Consider the following 20,852-nt stretch of genomic DNA (forward strand, 5'->3'; position numbering starts at 1 on the left):
AAGGGCGGCTGTGTTGCCTCCAAAGGGAGCTGGGAACAGCACGGTGCTAGCCTCTAATCGGCTCGTTAGCAGCCTGAGTGCTGAGGAGCCCGGCACGGTACAAGCCCCGAAAGGGAGGCGAGCCTTATTGTCGAATTGCTACTTGACAGCCAGCTTTTGGCAGCCCTAAATTATCCCATGACAAGCGGCAGCGAGGAGGTGAGCAACCTTGCGCATAATCTACAATCATTATCATTTCCATCTTTATTACCCACAGTGTGCCGAGCACATTACGGCAGCTTTAAGGGAGCTTTTGTTTTGCAATAATTCCTTAAGAAACCTGCTTTCTTGTTAGTATCTCCCCTGCCAGCTCATCAAAATGGAAATGCTGCTCAAGGCTCCATTTATTTTCTTTAATTCGCCTTCCTACTTTTAACCGGAGCAGCTGGGCTTGGTAGCAAATCTCACCTCTGGAACCTGGCGCTGGAAGGTTTCAATAGCAGGCTCTGGTGCCCTGGTAGGTGTCATCTCCTCAGGAGGGATGTTTAACCACATGCACCAGAGAAAAGGATCTCCATTGAAGAGCTCATGGCAGGTTTCAAAAGGACTGCAGGGACAAGCCCGGTGCCCAGAGCTGGCACTCCTCCGCGATGTAACAGGTTCTAACGTCCAAGCCTTCAAGGAGCCGCTACTGAGTTCAAGGCGCCACTGTGTCTCCCTACACAAGTGTTACTCCACCACGACAGCTGGCGCAAAGGCAGACAGGAGGGCACGTTCTGGCACTTCTCTGAGCGCAGGCTCTGGATCAAGGGAAATTCCTCCACCGGCCCAGTCTGGTGCAACAACCACCACCAGCAACTCCCAGAAAGTACCTGCAGAAGCCTCTGCAATGGGGGGGTGGACGTAGCACGTCATGGCACGTGCAACATCTTCAGAAGATCACACGGAGCTGGGAGAGCAGAGGCCAGAGCGGGGAGTGGAGCAGGTGGACCCTGCAGTAAAAATCAGTGAGGGTGACAGCAATGTGAAGGGAGGAGCAGGGCTGAATCTATTACCTATTACACCCCTGCCTACCATCTCCAGCTCTGGGAAGTGCCCTGAGATACTATCGGGCACAAGAGGCACCGAGAAAAGACCAAGTCTGATTAAGCTTCCCACTCCTGCAAGAGGGAATCCAAGATGGCAGCCAGGATGGAAGAAAGCAAGATGGGAAGGGCTCATCGGTTACAGATTTCAGAGGGACGAGAGCATAAAGGTTCATTGTCACAGACCGCAAAAGCTGGGGCAGGGAGCGTTAGTGGTGGTAACTTTGAAACTGGACTTCTTTTCTGGCTGGGAGAGGGAATTTGGTCAGCTCCATGGACAGAGATTTTCTTTATCAAATTCAGGATGCTCATTCTCACTTCATTACAAAGGAGGTTTCTTTAGAGCTGACTTTATGATGAGAAAGTTGATACCATCAATAGAGAAATACACAGATGCCATAGACAGATAGATACTATACAGAAACCATCCACAGAAGCTGTGGACAGACATCCAGATAGACAGACACCATCATAGACAGAAACCTTAGACACACAGATACTATATTACATGTACACACACCATCTATAGGTAGATAGATACCTAGACATATAGATAGATACTATCGATAGACACAGACACCTAGACTAGCCAGACAGATGCCATTGACAGACACCATACAGATACCACCGATAGATGCTGCAGACAGACAGACAGGCACCTAGATAGCTAGACAGACAGATAATTACAATCTCAATCTCAATTTTTCATTTTTGATAGCATTTCTCACCCACACTGCTGACACAGTGACACTCCTAGAGGATAATAGGCACCCAGAGTCATAGACACAGCTATTGAAAATGTGACACTCCACTACAGAGAAGAATTCTAGGTTTCTAGTATCACGCAGGGTAGAGCGAATGCTGATCAGTGCCTCCTTTTTGATATCCCTCCCACCGCACATAGTACTGCTCAATGACGTGAATAACCATTGGTTATTGCAGTACATCATAGTACTGGAGTTAAAGATGAGCAACCCAGCTTAGATCGTCTCCCCAAGATGAACAGAGCAGAATATCGGAAGCAACACACACTTTCGTAAGGAACAATACTCTTCGTTAACCACGCTCCTTTGGGAATATGATTCCTAACACTGGTCTGTCTGTATTACGGCTGAGGATCTGGCCCAACTTGCTTCTATCTACACTGGCTGCACAGTTGCCTTTAACATCATGTTAGTCAGCAGGACTCCTTGGAGTCATGGCCTGACACCACGTAATTTGCTACTGTAGACAAGGGCCAGGAGTGATGGTGCCTGGCGCAAGAGGGTTACGTTTTCCGCTCGCCCTGTTCCCTGCTACGAGATGCGCTCTCTCTCTCCCCCACCACAGCCAAGCGGAGGAATTTGTCACAGGAGCTTGTGTTGCCAAAACACGCAGGTGTTAATTAAAATCACAGCAACCCAGTAATCGAGAGAGAAGCAGCAGAGTCAAGGGGCTGTTTTTCTTTTCCTCGTTGCCTCTCTCCCCAGATCTCCTGGGCTGGTAATGCCGAGAGTGTCGCTGTTATGCAACTTCCCTGTTTTTCAGTGAGTTTACTGCTGGGCAGAGGCGCCCGACTGGCAACCCTGGAGCCCTCTGTTTATACACAGGGCGTGGGTGGTGGCATGGCAAGCTTCCCGGGCGCACCCTGTGCCTTGAAACTATCCAGTGAATCAGATGGGGGTGCTTATTGCACAGAAGTTGGGGTCGGGGGGAGGGGAGAAGAGAGGATGAATGGAAGCAGAAGAGGACAAGGCAGAGAGGAGGTAGATCCAGGTTCTGCTCCCACTGTCTCCTGGCGTGACCTCGGCCAAGTCACTTAGGGTCTGGCTCCACTTCCAGCTGGAGACGTCAATCCCAGCTTGAGGAGACGCACTAGCTCTGATCGAGCTAGCCTGCTAAAAAGAGGGGTAGCCACGGTGGGCTGAGCAGCAGGAGGGGCTAGCCGCCCCAAGCGGGATCCCATCCAACAGGCTGGCGTGTATTTGGGGTAGCTCACCCCTTCTGCTCCCAGGGCTACCCTTCGGTTTCTAGCACAGCAGCTCACTCAGAGCGAATGCGGGCGTGTCTCCTCAAGCCGGAAGGGACACCTCCAGCTCCCGGTGCGGATGCAGCCTAAATCTCTCGCTGCCTCAGTTCCCCATCTGTACAACCAGGAGAATGGTCCTTCTTTGGTCTGTCTTGTCCATTTCAATTTTCAGCTTTCACGGAGAAACAGTCCCTGCCCTGGGGGTATATACAGGACCCGGCACAACGGGGCTAGGCACCAGCAGAACACAAACAAGTCAGCCCAGTTAGCGGGCAGAGAAGAGGAGCTAAGGGTCTCATTCTCATCTCCCATTTGAAGAGAGTGAGGGGAGACCGGGCTCCATGGGTGCATCCATTCCTTGACCTGTCTGTTGAGGCTGCCAGTCACAAGGGTAGCTACTGAAAAGCTTTCGACGCTGGGCTGAGACCTGACTATTTGCACTTGTGCTGGAGGGTTATGAGATCCTTTCGGCATGGGAGGCGGCATTTTTCCAATGCCCCACACTTAGTGTTAGGAGGACATAGCTCACCTCCAGGCTGAGCTTAATACCTGCCAAACGGGACAGTATTTACCTACTGTAGGCTGGGAATCTCCCCAGGATTCCCAGCAGAACCACCAGCCATTAGCTGTGTTTCCAGAAATGAGGTTACTCTAGGGCTGAGGCAATGGGGGGCAGCCAGAACTCGTGTAGCAGCAGGACACCTGGCCCCCTTACAGCTTCTGCTCAGAGCCTGGCAACGGCAGCAGTCACCAACAGCGGCACATCCCATTTCTCAGCACCAGGGACATTAACAACAGTCCGGGAGATGTTGAGTCACCCCCACCCCCCGAGAGGCTCAAGCTGTAGCAGCTCGTCCTTTTAGCTCTGGAGATCCCCAGCTCAATCCCCACTGTGTCAGCCAAGATGGCGGCCGTCACACGAGTGGGGGCTCATCCGGCCGGAGAGGGGGACCTATAACACACGTTCACCAGTGATGAACCAGTCCATCCGGAGGGCATGTATAGGTTGGGTAGGGGGGCCTTTGCATCTGGCTTTGGTCAGTGTTAGGGCAGTGGGGTATATTATGGGCACTGCCAATAACTACGGGGGTGAGGGCACAGCCATGAACCATCTGGGAGATCTCCCACCCATGCCCACTTTGTCTGAACACAACAGCAGCCAGACTCCAGATTTGCTGGGATGCTCAGGCTGGGGAGAGGGTTGCGATACCCATCGATTGTGGAGCAGGAATCTTCAGGTGCCAGGGAGAACCGTGCCCGACTATCTCACTCTCCCAGGCTCTGCCTCCGTCAGACTCCCTGCATCCTGGGCCAGGGTCCTGTGTGCGACAACTTTAGCCAGCCCAGCCCAGTAGGACCCACACTGCCTGCCTTTCAACACAGCCTTGTCTGACAGGGAGGAGATGGGCGGGGGGATGAGAGAGAGAGAATATTGGGGAAGAGAAAGTAATAAAGAGAGACACACAGGGAGAAGGAAACGGGGGGAGTGAAAGAAGAGCACAAGAAAGATGGAGTGAAAGACAGAAGGTGCCAGGGGGAAAAGAAGACAGAGCAAGAGGGAGAACCAGCAAAGGCAGCGAGTTCACTCTAGTCTGGCAGGTCTCCAGTGGGAGGGGGAGCTCCCTTACCCACTGAGATCCCGAATCCAGAAGGCTCACAGGGGGAAACCATCACACCTCTCTCTGGACATGTTGCTCCCTGCACCGTGCGTTCTTATCCTGTTACCTTCCAGCAAAGCGGGGGAGATGGGGCATGAACCAAAACCACAGGCTCCCCCCCCGCCCCCTCCCTCTTACCTTTTCCGCCGACTGTGACGTCCCAAAAAATATGGGGATGAAGGCTAACCAGACGATGCAGGTCGTGTACATGGTGAACCCGATGGGTTTGGCTTCATTAAAGGTCTCCGGAACCCCGCGGGTCTTAATGGCGTACACAGTGCACGTCACCATGAGGAGCATGCTGTACCCGAGCAAACAGATGAGGGACAGGTCGGAAATGTCACATTTGAGGATACCCCGGGCAAAGAGGGGGTCCGTAGTCCGCTGGTCCTCATAGTCAATGATGGAGTGAGAGGGATCCACAATGAACCAGATGCAGACGCCCATCAGCTGCAGAGAGATGAGGCTGAAGGTGATGACCAGCTGGGAGGCGGGGCTGATGAAGCGCGGGGCGCTCACCGACTTCTTGCCCTGCTCGAAGATGCGGTAGATGCGGTTGGTCTTGGTGAGCAGGGCCGCGTAGCTGATGCTCATGCCCAGCCCCAGGAAGATACGCCGCAGCGAGCAGGTGCCCATGCCGGGTTCGGCGATCATCAGGAAGGTGGTGGCGTAGCAGAGGAAGATGCCCGTCAGCAGCACGTAGCTGAGCTCCCGCCCCGAGGCCTTGACGATGGGCGTGTCGTTGTAGCGCACGAACGTCACCACCACAAAGAGGGTGGCGATGATGCCCATGAGGGCGATGAAGACGGGCACCACGGCCCAGGGCGAGCTCCATTCCAGCTTCACGATGGGGATGGGGACGCAGCTGGTGTGGTTCTCATCAGGGTGCTCGTTAAAGCGGCACATCTTGCAGTGGAACTCGTCCAGCTGGTACTGGTAGCCGTCGCAGCGCTCGCAGTGCCAGCAGCACGGGATGCCCTTCACCAGCTTCTTCCTCTCGCCCGGCTTGCACGGCTGGCTGCAGATGGAGCTGGGGAGCTGGTGGGCCCCCCCAGGCCAGTGCATGCGCTCTATCTGCGGGAAGAGAGAGGAGAGGCCTCGCTGATCAACAAGGAACTCAGCCCTTTGAGTGTACAAGGGGCTGGTTACACTGACTTGCTCTAAGCACAGTGTGGGCAAGTGTTGGGTGAGCTTGCCTCAGTCACTGGTAGCCTAAGGGCTTGTCTACTTGGGGAGTTTAAACAGGATTAAGGCAAGTTAAAATCGAGTTAGTCCACTTTATCATTTGTGTGCCTGCAATGCCACTGAAAACTACTTTGGCAGTCTCCCAACGGCTACCCCACACTGCTTTGTGGGCGACCTTTACTGATCTCCCCTGCTCGGGGGTCAAGTTGACCGGATGTCCCCTCCCCAATATGTATGATGGGATGATGCTACATTTTGTCCATTAGCTCCTGGATTCAAATAAACGACAACAGTTGTGATAATACCCAAGAAGCCCTATAGCATGCTTCGAGCGGCCGCGTGGAGCCATGCCGAGATGCTGGATCCCATCAGGAGCTGGGAAGAAGCGTGATGCTGGAAGCTCTCATGTCAGCCACTGCAATAAAGACCTTTTTGTGGACATTGCTGGGCAGATGACCGCGAGGGGCTATGGCCGGGATGCCGAACAGCGCTAGATGAAGAGCAAACAGCTCAGGAGAATATACGTTAAAACAAGAGATGACAGGAAAAGGTCCGGTGGGAAACATGCAACTGGTCCATTTTTTGAGGAGCTGGACAGGACTTTGCATAATTACGTGACCACTCAACCCAGGCAGATAGTGGAGCCTCCTGCTCACTAACACCCCCTTTCCCCTCCAAGGATAACCAGCAAGACTCATCGGAGGATGAGCTCAAAGAGGCCAATGAAGAGATCTCCCTGGAAAGCCAGGATCTCTTCGGGACCAAGTACCCTGATGCCAGCCATGTAGAAGACAAGCCATTTCTGCCCTGCAGCAATCAACCCCAATTCCTAGGCAGCGCAGCCCAGACCGGAACTGAGGAGGCTGATCCTACGGCGGGAACCTCAGCATGTACATTTTAATTATTATTATTTTTTAAATAATGAAATATTTAAATTTTCATGTATTATGAGGATGCCATCCTACCGTGCTAGCTTCCGTTCCAGGCGCCCCATGGCCACCGCCATTGTAGGCAGGTGTGAGGGAGAAGCCTTTCTGAAGCGGAGGTCCATGCCTCCCTCCGTTGATCCACATTTTCTGTTCGGGTCACTGGCTCCCCTTTCCAAAATGGCGGCTCTGCTGGCTGGGCTATCAACCTCCATCTCATGCTAAAGCCCCAACTATTGCCTGTTCTCAGACCCACATTTTAGAGGGCACATGCCCATACCTATTTTCTTTTCCCCTTCCCTCAGTTGTCCTGCATGGCAAACGCCTGCCCTCCCCCTCACACCCTGTCTGCCAGTTCAAAATGGCGGCCGGCAACATGGTGCAGCTGTGGCCTCTACCCCATCACCACCTGTGGCAGATTTGCTTAATGCCTAGGGAGGTTGTAGAATCTCCATCACTGGAGATTTTTAAGAGCAGGTTAGACAAACGCTGGTCAGGGGTGGTCGAGATAATACTTAGTCCTGCCACAAGTGCAGGGGACTGGACTAGATGACCTCTCGAGGTCCCTTCCAGTCCTATGATTCTATAATGGAAACACCCCTGTGTGTGACAGGAGACTGTGGTTACAGCAAAAGAAGCTAGTGTTCTCACTTTACGTGAGATAGACATGAGCATGCAATGCTCATAATGTCTAGACAAAAATTGAGAATTTTCCAACCTTAGATTTTGCTTTATTGCCCCTGCAGACTGGGTGAAAGTGCAGAGGAAAACAGATAGGCTTTTGCAATGATTGCCTGAAGCATTCACTGTTCCCGGTCTTCCTGTACGTAAGCCTGTGAAAAGCCACAAAGAGCTTTTCTATCCCCACAGCAAAGCTGTTTCACTGTAAGAATGCACGTTACAGGGCATTTTTACCTCAGTGGCAAGCTCAGCTTTTGTCTAGACATTATGAGGATTGGCAGCACAGCCATTCCCTCAGGATAACTCCCAACTCCTGTCCACTCCTGTAGCATTTCCAGGGGACCTTCTCAGGGAATAACTTCCCAGCATATCTCGTTGGTTGGGCCTTCATCTTCTTAAATAAAGCCATTCTCTGCCTTTTAGGCCTGGTCTACACTACAAAACTTAGGTCGGCGGAAGCAGCCTTAAGTTGACCTAATAATGTATGCATCTACACTACCAGCTCCCTTCCGCCGACCTAAGTTGCCTGTAACATTGTCTTCTGTACTCCACATCCGCAAGAGATATAGCACTTAATTCAATGTTGATGGGTCGACAGAGAGGTAGTGTAGATGCAGCACTAGTCATCTGCCTCAGGATATCATCCAGAGTCAGCACAGCCTAAAAGGGAGGTATCCAGCTGGCCCCCATGTTCACCCGCTAATCCCGCTGATGCCACATAAGCACCTCCGAGGCAAAACCAACCCGGGAACATAATTCCTGAGCACAACCCCATTAAATCCTCCTCCCCCAGCCACCAAGATACAAAGCCGAACAGACAAAAATCCCAGTGCACACACCATTTACCATCTCCGAGGTTCCCCAAGCCTGAGAAGAATCGCAGGGAGGTAAAGCCAGAAATAGATACAACCCCTCCCCCCTACACACACACATACTGTCACAGCCTCTCTAGAATACAAACAATAACCATTTATGATATGTTTGCTACTCCCACATCCCTGGCACCTGCCCTGGCCAAGCCTCCAAGGACAGGGGCCATCAATGGCTGAGTGTCTGGCCAATATCAGGGGAGGGGAAACTCCTGATGAAAAGTTCACGGACATCACTGCAGAGCCCCCAAACTCCTGTACACAGCAGAGAGGTGAAGGCAGTATCTGAGGATGGAGAGGGAAGCAGACAAGGACGTCTCCAGGGAGGTCACTGCAGTGGCCAAGGAGAGCGTGGCAGTTGCCAGGGAAAGCATCGTCATGGCCAAAGACAGTCTAGAAAGACAGAGGGAAATGGAGAGGCAACTGCTGGAAATGAAACAAAGCTAAAATGCCCGGCTGCCGCATGGGTTACTATTTAGGCAGCAGGCACTGCAGTACTGCAAACCAGCACCCCAGCCACATTATGCAGCCCCTGGGCAATACGGGCCTGTGGCAACAACAACAACGCATCCCACCATGCCACCAAATCATGCTCCCAGAGAGGCCATTCCCTTCACAGACCCTAGCCCAGGGCACTAAGAACCGCGGCAACTGGAACCACAGCTTTTCTGAGCCCTCTATCGCCCCTGGTAACATCAAGCCTTGGCACTCCGCTCCAGAAGGTCCATGAACCAGAAGAGGCAGAGCGAAGGGGTATACTCACCTATGGCTTTAAGCCCCAACGCCACCCCTTGCATTGTGCCCTGTTGTGTGCTGTTGCACCTTGCTGCTCCGTTTTGCGGCTGGTTTAATGAAATGGTTCCTTGTCGCTAGAGAATAGACTGCTTTTTAATGTGTCATTTAATAATTAAAAGCCATTGTTTTATTATCGTTTCAGTTCAAGGTTCATTTCTCTTTGTTACATAATAGATGGTTTAATAATAAAAACCTGGAAAACATTTTTGGTAAGGAGCTGACTGTTCCTTTTCCACAGAAAGCCCTTAAGTTTGCACTAATTCATAAGGTTTTACAACACCACGCGGGCAAAGACACAAGATACAATAGGGACTGCCACAACGTTGCACTCCCAGGGCTCATAAACTCTGAACTGCTCAAAAACCTCCCAACTCTCCCTCGCCCCAGGTTAACAGCTGGATGTGCAGCTACACAATTTCAGGCCTGAGACTCAGAATAAGAGCAACCTGACAACACTGCCCCGGCTGCTTCTATTTTGTATTTACACCTACTGGCTGCTGCGGAATACAATGTGTTGCTATAACCTTTGAAATGTTTGTTTTTAATTCTGTTTCCAAACTAGTCCACCAAGAGCACCATCTCCCTTTCAAACAGCCAAACGCACACTCTGTTGCCGTTCTGCTGTTACTGAGGCAGTAGTTAAATAGCTCCTTCCTTCTGTCCAAGCAGCCTGCAAATGGCTTCATTAGCCAGGGAAGCAGAGGATGAACCGGAGGAAATGTCCACGCCATTAATGTCCGTCATGTTCTTGGGGGCAACCAGCCCTTTCTCCATTAAGATAAATTAAGCTGAGTTCCAAAATCTCCTAGCATTGGGATCCCTTGCAGAACATCCTGCGTTTATGTCCGCAAATCTACCACCAAATCTTCCTGGTGGGCAACCAGCCTGTGGAGCACCCTGGAGAAATATCCCTTTGTGTTTATGAATTCTGAACCCTGAGTGGGGGTAGAGCAAACAATAGGCACCTGGGTCCCATCAGTTGCCCCAGTACAGTTTGGGAACCCACGTGTGCAAAGCCATCAATAAACTCCTGACCATTACCAAGCTTCAGAACCCGGTGCTACAATCTCTCTTCCACGGCTTCACACACCTGCATGACAATAACCCCAATGGTCAATCTCCCCACACCATACTGGTGCACTATGGACCCGTTGCATTTGGGGGCAGCCAGCTTCCAGATGCCAGTGGTGACCCGCTTCTCCATGGGTACGGGGCCCCGCATGTTGGTATGCTGCTACTGCAGCTCCCGGGGTTAGTTCAGCACATATCTTGAAAATGGTTGCCAAGTTCTCCATCCTGAAATTCTCTCACAACTTCCTGTTAGCTCAGAACAAACTTCCCCCACCAATCCCAAGTCCCAAAGCGTCGCTGCATGCTGTGAAGCTGCTCCAGGAATCAGTCCTGTACTATCACTTGCTTGGTGTCTTCCTCTGTTTCTTCATTCTCACCCTGGTTCCACCATCACTGAAAACTCTCCTGCTGCTGGAGGAGCTGCTACTGTGACATCAACTGGTCGCTGGTTCAGTAGGTGAAGTCCAAAGCCAAATTTATCCGGCTTTGAATGCTGAAATACCCCGCAAGTGGCCACTGCATATTCAAGGTTGCCTACATAGTGGCATGGAGCATTGTTAGGTCCATGCTGGCCAGCAGAACTTCAAAAATGGCACTAGCCCCCCCAGAAAGAAAGAAAGTAAGTACGGGGTGGAGACAGATGAATCATGGGATTTTTTTTAATGTGAATTTACCTGGCTGCCGCTCCGCATCCCACTATTCACAGTGAGAAAAATCCCAGAATGCACACTGCTCCGCAGTGAAGCAAAGCACCATGGGATACCACATCCTGAGTCTGCAGCAAACCACCACCACAGATACACAGTGACATGCATTGATAGAGGGCACACCATCCTGTGTGTATGCTGCTACTGCAGCTTGCGTATTGCGCGTGAACTGACGCACATCAAAAAGCTGCAGATTAAATCCCCCAAGTAGACAAGCCCTAAGCAGGGCCAGCTCCAGGCACCAGCTTACCAAGCAGGTGCTTGGGGTGGCCACTCCGGAGAGGGGCGGCACATCCAGCTGTTCGGCGGTAATTCGGCGGACGGTCCCTCACTCCTGCTCGGAGCGAAGGACCTTCCGCCGAATTGCCGCCGCAGATCGCAATCGCGGCTTTTTTTTGTTTGTTTGTTTTTGTTTGGCTGCTTGCGGCGGCCAAATACCTAGAGCCGGCCCTGGCCCTAAGATAGGCAAGACTCCAGGTCCCCAGAATGGCAATGCTAGTGCATTCATCTCCTAGCACACACCTGTCTGCTCACCATGACAGAAAACTGTGTGAGAGGGTGGAGATCTGAGGTCCAAATGATCTCAGCCGTCACAGAGGGCTAATGGGCTCACGTGGGCGTAATCACTGAAAACGCAGGCTCTAGGCAGGGAATTATTCCCTCAAGACGGGTCAAGCATCTTCTATTCTGAGCGGGCAGCTTGAGAGGGTCAGAACCCAATACTTCCTACCCTTCACTTACAGTCAGTAGAAGGACTGACTACCTCACAGGCATAGTTTGACTTCTGTATTTGGAGGGGCAGCTCCAGTCAGACCAATGGAGGGGGTGGGCAAATTCCATGCCTGCTGGAGGCTTGTAGTTTGAGGACAATGCCCACCTGCCCCCCACCCCAAACTACACCCATGGACTATCCATGTTACCCACTTAGCTCACGCCTACACTTCAAGCTGGATGTGTGATCCCCAGCTCAAGGAGACATACCCGCGCTAGCTCTGATTGAGACAACATGCTAAAAATAAAGCGTAGCTGCAGCAGCACAAGCAGCGGGAGGTTCTAGCCTCCCCACGTACGATCCCATCTGCAACTGTAGGGATGTACTCAGTGCGGCTAGCCCCTCCCGCTGTGGCTACAGTCTATTTTTAGCATGCTAGCTCAATCAGAGCTTGCACAGGTATGTCTCCTTGAGCTGGGAATCACACCCCAGATCAAAGTACAGGCAATGCCTTAAGTAGGGTGACCAGATGTCCCGTTTTTAAAGGGACAGTCCCGTTTTTGGGGACTTTTTCTTATATAGGCCCCCCCATCCCCTGTCCCATTTTTTCACAGTTGCTATCTGGTCACCCTAGCCCTAAGACACCTCTTGGGGCATGGATAAGAAGAAAGAGCCCTGCAGTTCAGGAGGCAAGACTACACACATGAGCAAAATGGCCCCTCAGCAAAGCCAGTCAGGAATTTTTTGGCAAAACATTTTTCCATCAGCAAATGCTGATTCATCAAGGCTGAAACTCTTTGTGGGGAAGAGTCAGTTTCAACTAATTTCCTGTTTCGAAAAGAGTTGGGGAAAAAAGTAGATTTGAAATTGTGGACATGTCTGTTTAGACATTCTTGAAACCCAAAAAAGTTCCATTTTTCCATTTGAAATGACTTCTCCTTTAAAATTTTAAGTTACTTTAAAGAAAAAAATAAAAAGGCAAAATCAAATCAAAATGTTTCCACTGACCTTATCCAATTTTTTTTTTAATTTTCAGTTCATGAACATTTTCAAGATTTTGACTTTTTGTCCAAATGTGCAAATGAGAAATTGTTTTTGGAATTCCAAAAACATTCTCATGGGGCAGGAAAACGTTCTCCTGTCCAGATCTACCCATAATGTTGCCGGAGCGACTAGCATTTGAAAAACAGGGGAAAAGATTAAATTGTTGCCTGAAAACCTATTCTTGGCTGCGATGATAGGATAATGGCTTCTATGAATATACCGCCATTCACCCCATGATGCCAAAGTACACAAATAACTTCACGGACTATACAGGGACCATTTCAACAGGCGCTGAATTGCAGCCACCTCTGGGGTGAAAGGAGGCAAAGGCTACAGGCAGAGAATCATTGGTTTCATTAGTCCCCATTCAAAGACCCAACACAGACCAAGCTGTGAGCCACAGGGAGAGAATAATGACCCCCAAGGCCCAGAACAAGACAAGGGAAAAAATAAATTGTTTGGCCCAAACGTTACAAAATTGTGGCAATGTTTTCTTTGAAAAGCTCTAGCATCCCCGTGCTGTCAAGGAGGGATTTGCAATTAGACGGGGGGGATGGTGTGTGTGTCAGGGATGTGCCTTTTGCCACCCAGGGTGAAAATCAGCCTGATTTGGGCCAAATTATAAAACCTTGGGGGGGGGGGGAAATAAGAGTGGAAAAAGTAGCATGGGACCATGTAATTAAACACAATATCACCATGCAGACACATAAGGGGGGTTGAATTAACGTAGCATAAACAACTTCAACTCTGGCATTTCTTAACTTTTGACGGCTTGATTTTACAAACTTAATAACGTTCTTTTTAGGTAGGGTTTGTTTGTTTCTTGGGGGATATGATATATCTTAACGGTGCATTGAGCACAGGCTGGGAATGGTTCGGTACAATTAGTGGAATTGGTTGGTGTGTCTAGTTTCGGAATTCCCAATCCCACGTCTCCTCTCTTCGACTAATGCAATGCTCCCTAATGGAAGCACTAGGGATGAAGGGATAAAGCTGTTGGCCCTGTCTCTTTGCTGGGACCATCTCCACTGACTCCACAGCCAAATGCAAAACCAGTCCAAGGTCTTACTTTTAAGTGCAGGTGATCGGTCCAGTGCCCAATGACTTTGTACTCAGCGGTAGAGTTTTTGATCTGGTATTGGTAGATGTCATAACGGCCAGGTGCATCTCCATTCTCGTTAAACGTCACCGGCATCCCAGCAATGCCTGCAAGACAGGAAAGTTTTAACATCAGAGAGCAAAGCAACATCTGCTCCAATGATGTGTAGTGTGTCTGATCCATCTAGCGCAGTGTCCAATTCAACTCCTGCTAAAGTCAATGGGATCTTTGCTATTAACTTCAGTGGAGTCCTTAGATCAGAGGTTCTCAAACTGTGGTCTGCGGACCATCAGTGGTCCACGAGCTCCATTCAGGTGGTCCGCGGATAGTTCCCTCTAAGGTGCATACCTAGGTGGTCGCACACGAGGGAATGAAGGGCCACCCACCTAATTAGTGGAGCCCCGCAGGCGTGGCACCACTAATTAGGTGCCTGAACCCTGGAGAAGACGCACATGTAAGGTCAGGTGGTGGCCTTGGGGGGAATAGAGGGTAACTGGGAGGGGGCAGTGAGGTGAGAAGAGGGGGTGGGGGGGGATTTGGGACATGTAGGACTGTGGTGGCCAGAGAAAGAGGCGACTTTCCCCAGCTCCAGGGCTGCCGGGGAGACACGGCCCCCCTTCCCGCCTCAGCTTGGGGGCTGCCACGGCGGGGGAAAGACCCTCCCTCCTTCCCAGCCCCAGCTCGGGGGCGGCCATGGTGGGGGAGAGAGGGCACATCCATCGCATTAGAAAGGTAAGACTACTGATATTAAAATATGAGTTGTGTGCTTTTATTTGTAGAACAAAAGAAGTTAATTATTATTAGAGTTTTTTTTATATAATGCTTTTATCCAAAGCACTTTACAATAGTTAGCTAACGATACACACAACATTTGGAAAGATCATTAAGTGGTTCGCCAACACCCTCAGCAATTTTCAAGTGGTACGCGGAAAAAAAAATTTGCCTTAGATTATTCTCTTCTTCCATAGTCTCTTCCCAGTGTCATGCATTCTGGTGACATTTGATAAATACTATTAAAAAAATAAACCAGCCTTGCAAACCTGCCAGGACAATTTACCAGCCTGTAGAGACAGAGGACAAATGGATACTTAGCTATTTGGTTACCATTAATTCAATAGTCAGACAAAACTACATTTGCCTTCTAAACAAAGAGCACACCTGTCCCAATTGTTATTAACAACATTTGGCTAGAAATGCCTGGTTTGATAAATAATGTGTAAACAGAAGTTTCACTCCATTTAATAAAATCACAGAAACAACACATCCTGGGGAGTATAAAGGGGCTCCCTCTGCCATATGCCAACATCCTTTTAAACAGAGAGATTTGATGATTATATTACTGCAGAAGGTTTCTCTAAACAAAAGCTCACTGTTGTACTGATGATCATAGAATTGTAGAAACACAGGGCTGGAAGGGACCTCGAGAAGTCATCGCGTCCAGCCCCCTGCACTGCGGCTGGACCAAGTAAACCTAAAGCCTCCCTGACAGGGGTTTATCCAACCTGTTTTTAAAAACTTCCAATGATGGGGATTCCACAACCTCCCTTGGAAGCCTGTTCCAGAGCTTAACTACCCTGATAGTAAGTTTTTCCTAATATCTAACCTAAGTCTCCCTTGCTGCAGATTAAGCCCATTACTTCTTGTCCTACCTTCAGTGGCTGTGGAGAAGAATTGATCACCATCCTCTTTTTAACAGTCATTAGCATATTTGAAGACTGTAGTCAGGTCCTGTCCCCTCCGTCTTCTTTTTCAAGACTAACCATGCCCAGGTTTTTTTTTAACCTTGCCTCACAGGTCAGGTTTTCTAAACCTTGTAGCATTTTTGTTGTTCTCCTCTGGACTCTCTCCCATTTCTCCACATCTCTCCTAAAGCACGGCGCCTGGACCTGGACACAGCACTCCAGCGGTGGCCTCATCCATGCCGAGTAGAGGGGAACAATGACCCCCCCGTGTCTTACTTCTGACACTGATCCTTTCGTCTCTGATATTTACCCTCAAGGATTTGTAAACTTGTTAAAACATCCAAAATAAACAAACAGATAAAAAAACAAATCCGCTTGCCCATGCAGATGAAGATAATGAAAAAACAAAAACGCATGGAATCAGATCCTCAGCTGGTGAATGTCAGTGCAGCTCCCTTCAGCACCTGGCCTCCTCACCTGGCAACAACTACTTAATTGCCCTTGGCCAGCGGGTGATTAGAATTTGGCAAGGCTGAAATTAATTAATAAATATCACATCATCAGTGCCTAGATACTGCAGGGAGGGGGTCGTTAGAAATTCCTTGGGCCTGATATGGAAGGCTGTTGGCCTGGCAATGGCAGAACCGTTTGGAGAGACTCTGGGGCTGGTATCCCCCAGCCTCGCACCTTGTGCGATCACTCTTAGGCCCTAACTCAGCAAAGCATTTAAACAACATGCGTAAGTCCATCCCTCTTCAGCGAAGCCTGGCGCTTCACTATTAGGAAGTGCTGCAGTCTCATGGCCAGTGGAACGGACGCATGAGCGTAGATGCTTTGCCCAGTCGGGCCGGCCTGTTGAATTGCAGCCTTAGGCCAGCACAGAACACCTCCAGATCAGAATTCTCCACTCACGCCGGTGGTAGCAGTTCACACCCCCTTTGCACAAGTGCAAACGGTTCCAAAAGGTGCCAAGCGGGGAGGCAAGCTGAGACGTTATGACAGAGAGGGGGGAGGGGGAAGACGGGGGGGCACATTATTGAGAGAGAAAAAGAGAAATGACACTACAAAGTTATGTTGGCTTAACTACATCACTTGGGGCTGTGCAAAATGTCATGCCCTGTGCAATCTAACTAAGCCAACCTAAGGTCCAGTGTAGACACCGCTAGGTCAACAGAAGAATTGTTCTCTCCACCTACCTACCACCTCTCGGAGAGGTGGATTTACTACAACGATGGAAAAACCCCTTCCGTCACTGCAGCACGTGTCTACACTCCAGTGCTGCAGCTGTCCTGCTGTAGCATTTCTGGTGTAGACATAGCCCGAGAGAGAAGGACTATGTAGAGTAGATGCCAGAAGAACTAATTCACTCCCATGTGGAAATCAGCCTGCTTTTCCTCACCTGTGTCATTTATCCAATCAATCGCATTACCCGTGTAAAGCAGATTGCAAAGGGCACTCTGCAGGGCTCCCTCCCCACCCGCTAGTGGCCTGCACGGTCTCTCACCATCTTCGGATGTCTGGGAGTCTCTTTCTTAAAGCACTGAATAATAAATCCACATACAGTGTCAGGGCATCGTGACGCTACATCATTCATTCAGCAGGAGTGGTGATCTCCTCTCAGCAGTCAGCTATGGAGCTTGCCGAGGAAAACAACCACACAGCATCTCTCGCATTTATATACAGGCTGGGCGAACGCGGACTTCATGAAATGGAGGGGCTGGAAGCAGTGGCTACAAGCAGGCTTAGCCCAGACAGATGCTGTGCATAATTTCTCTGCACAGTTCTGCTGGTACACCTCAATCTTGACCCACAGCCTCCCTCGCTATTCCAGCCATAGGCTTCCCCCTGAAAGCACTTAATCCTGACCTGCCATTCTCCTGCTACTCCAGTCCTGGACCTCACACAGTTCTGCCAACTATATTTGCAAGAGACACAGACAGTGCAGACAACTGACCGACACATCCCTACCCCTGCTCCCTGAACACCCCATGCTATCGGAGTCCTCAGGCTGGGGCTCTGCTCAACACAGGCTGCCAGGCAGGCACTGAGCTTTGTGATGCAGGCCGACAAGGAGCAGAGATTACTCATTAGGCTCGTTTAACTCGAGGCAGCCTTTGAATCCAGGCCCCTGGGGCTGCACTAACCCACTGCACTACTGAGCCCTTCAGATAAAGAAGCAGGGTTTGATTCAGACTTGGACTGAGCAAGGGGATCTCCGTTGGTGTCAGTGGCCCACAGAGCGAGGCGGGGGGGGGGGGGGGGGGGGAGGGGAAGGAATATGATGGCTTGCCCTTACTGGCTGTCATGGTGCCAGCGCGCTTCCCACCGGGCATGCCGGTCAGGGTGAACACCCTCCGTTTGCAAATGGCAGCTCCGCCGCCGGTCCCTCCCCTCCCCACAGCTCATTACGCTTGACAGAGTGATTGGCTTTGACATCTCCTGCCACTCATGTGCAGTGGGGATTGCCCTAACTTGGCACTCGGGGATGTAGCCCGGGGAGGGAGAATGGGTGTGAGCCGGGATGCAATACAAATACTTCAAAACAGTGGCGGCCAATGCTCAACCTCGGCTCCACACCAGCTGCTCGCTGCACAGAAACATTTCCCGCAGCGCACAAGGGATAGCTACTGGAAGGGGGAGTTTCGCCGCCTGCAGCTTTGCCACATTTAAAAAAAAAAATTTACTTTAAAGTAAAATCAAATGAACTGTGCAAATAAATACGAACACAAGAAGAGAACAGAAAATCAAGGAAGAGGGGAAGAAGGAAAAATAAATAAGGAAGACAGATTGCAGAGGAGATTGCAGGGGAGAGATAAATAGAAGTAATAAGAAGGAAGGGACAGAAAATGTTTATTAAAGAGATATAGTACAGGGAAGAGATGAGTTTCCAGAGGAGATCTGAAGGAAGACAAAGCTGTAACAGAATGAATCAGACGAGGAGCTCATTTTAACAAAGGGGGAGAGGAAAGAGAGAAGGAATGGAAGTAGAACAAGAAATGGAAGCTAAATAAGGAAAGGTGGTGCTGTGTTAAGGCTTGGGGCTAGCAATGTAAAGGCTCTAGGTTCGATTCCCGCTACTGACTCCCTGTGTGACTGTGGGAAAAAATCACCAGAGTTTTCAGGATGGGTTAGCTCCTTAGATAAGTGGTCAGTACTGGGATTTTTTGAAAGCTCCTATGTGACTCAGGAGCACAAGTCTCATTGACTTCCAGCGTCCTCCTACGTCACTCGGGTGTTCTTTAAAATTCCTAGCCTTAATTTTCAGAAGCGCCCAGCAGCTTGGGTGCTGAGTTCTTTTGAAAATCTGCTTCTTCATCACTCTGTGCCTCAGCTCCTTCTCTAGAATGTGGGGACAACAATAAAACCACGGCATCTATTTCGATTGTAGGCTCTCTAGGGCAAGGACTGTCCCTCACTGTGTATGTGTATCTCAGCTGGGGCTTCTAGTTGCTACCATAATACACATAATAAATAGAAAGTCCAGGCCGGGAGCAGAAGAGACCTGGTTCCACTTTCATTCACAGCCCCGTAGATCTGGAGTAACTCCAGTGACTTTACCAGAGTCATTCTCCAGTTACTCAGAGCATAATTGGTCCTTGTTCCTCTCTTACCGCGCCCCCCCTCGCCCCCACCCCTCTGCCATGTTGAAGGCCAGACAGCGTGACCCCCTGCAGACAGACAGACCTGAGAAGTTGACGTTGCGGATGTACTTGAGCAGCTCCACGCCATCCACTGGGTCCATCCTGGGGCAAAGGCCGACCTTGCCGGGACACAGGCTCTTGTGCATGTTGTGCAGGGCATGGCCCATGGCATACACAGCGTCAATGACGAACTGCACCTTCCCCTCTTGCTCGTACGAGGAGTCCTGGCCAATCCGCTCGCGGTCTGCAAACACACAACATGGGGCCATGGCAGCATCAACTCGCTGGTCGCTCCCTTCAGCCAATCCCACCGCACCCACCACACTTCCCACAATTCCTCCCACTGGGATTGGCAGAGCTGGGAGCTGCTGATGGCCTCCCCCATTTCCTAGAGTGATTACTGCAAGGAAAGCCTGAACTCAGGTCTGAGGGAGTTTCCCCAGAGCCAGCATACATTCTCTTGTCCCTACGGTACCAAGTATCTGGGATGAGGATGGTACTACTGTATCTGGGAGCTCACTACAGCCATTTATTGCTGCTAGAAGAAGCTGGCACTTCTGCCTTACACCATTCCCGATACAGCCATGCTTGTGGGATCTAGTAATGTAGAAAGGCTCTGATTTTAAGAGTGACTCCCATTAAGTTCAGTCAGAGGCGCAGGTGCTCAGCTGTTCGGAAAACCAGGCCGAATAATAAACGGGCAGGAAGGACGGCCTTGTGGTTTAAAGCTGGGGACTCACAATCTACTCCCAGCTCTGCCTCCCACCTGCTGTGACACCTTAGACCAGTCATCAGGGGCCTGCTTTTTTCAGAACAGATGATGGCTTGCAAATCCTGTGACGGCGACTGCAGTTGGAGCTGTGGGTTCCCCACATCTCTGAGAATCTGCCCCTTTAATCTTTCTCTGCACCCTAATTCCACAACTGCAAAACAGTTGTTTCTTTGTCTGCCTTGTTTATTTCAATCATAAGCTCAAAGGAGCCTCATCATACCAGGCAGATATGTTACAGATAATAATAGATAAGTCCTATCTAAATTCCTAGATAGAACCATTACTCTGATTCGAATACTCCCAAATACTGAGGTATAGGTAATCCTGATCTGAATTTTATACTCTGAGCACATCTCTGACACGTATATTTCTATGGGCATAGCTGTGAGCTGCTAGACATCTATTGTGCAGAAGTTCCCCTGAGATGCATAGCAGCATCATTTAATCACTTATAGTTGTTTCGCACTTCCATCTGAACACTGATCTCTACTCTAAAGCCCATAAAATCCTTCAGCTAGTTAGAACTCATCTTTCCCAGCCAGGAAGTTTATGGTACATAAACTTTACACAGTAAACAGCATCAGGGTGAAAATATATTCCAAGCAAGCCCCAAACTCTTCATGGAACTTGAATGAGGCTGCAGTGGACAGTTCTGAAGCTGCGGCAAACTATAGCCAATATCCAAAGCCCGGTACCCATGGCTGGAGTGGAAAGATGTCATCTCACTGCACTGCAAGCACTGCCTTAGGGAGATACCTCCTCCAGCTCTGCCAAACTCCCCAGTACTGCGATAAACATTTCCAGGAAGTCCCACCTTCTGGAGGCGGGACATCCAGGAGTATTAGAATAACCTGGCAGATCCTCTGCAAGCCATTAAAAGTGCAGAGCGTGTCACAGTTCCTTCCTGGTCAGTGTGATCACCATTATACAGGACCCCT

General features: G+C 50.1%; 1 protein-coding gene across 1 annotated transcript in view; it reads right to left on the reverse strand.

Annotated features, from left to right (window-relative positions):
* The window catches only part of LOC113407098 (metabotropic glutamate receptor 4), a 167,946-nt gene that overhangs the window by 11,863 nt on the left and 135,231 nt on the right, over positions 1–20,852 (reverse strand). Inside the window, exons 6-8 of the mRNA XM_026655143.1 lie at positions 19,186–19,386; positions 13,790–13,926; positions 4,869–5,804 (exon numbers count right to left, since the gene is read on the reverse strand). Of these exons, the coding sequence (XP_026510928.1) occupies positions 4,869–5,804; positions 13,790–13,926; positions 19,186–19,386 (1,274 nt within the window). The remainder of the gene's footprint in view (positions 1–4,868; positions 5,805–13,789; positions 13,927–19,185; positions 19,387–20,852) is intronic.

The sequence above is a fragment of the Terrapene carolina genome, unplaced genomic scaffold (genome assembly GCF_002925995.2).
Source record: "Terrapene carolina triunguis isolate 2854851 unplaced genomic scaffold, T_m_triunguis-2.0 Scaffold198, whole genome shotgun sequence".
In the NCBI taxonomy this organism is placed as follows: Eukaryota; Metazoa; Chordata; order Testudines; family Emydidae; genus Terrapene; species Terrapene triunguis.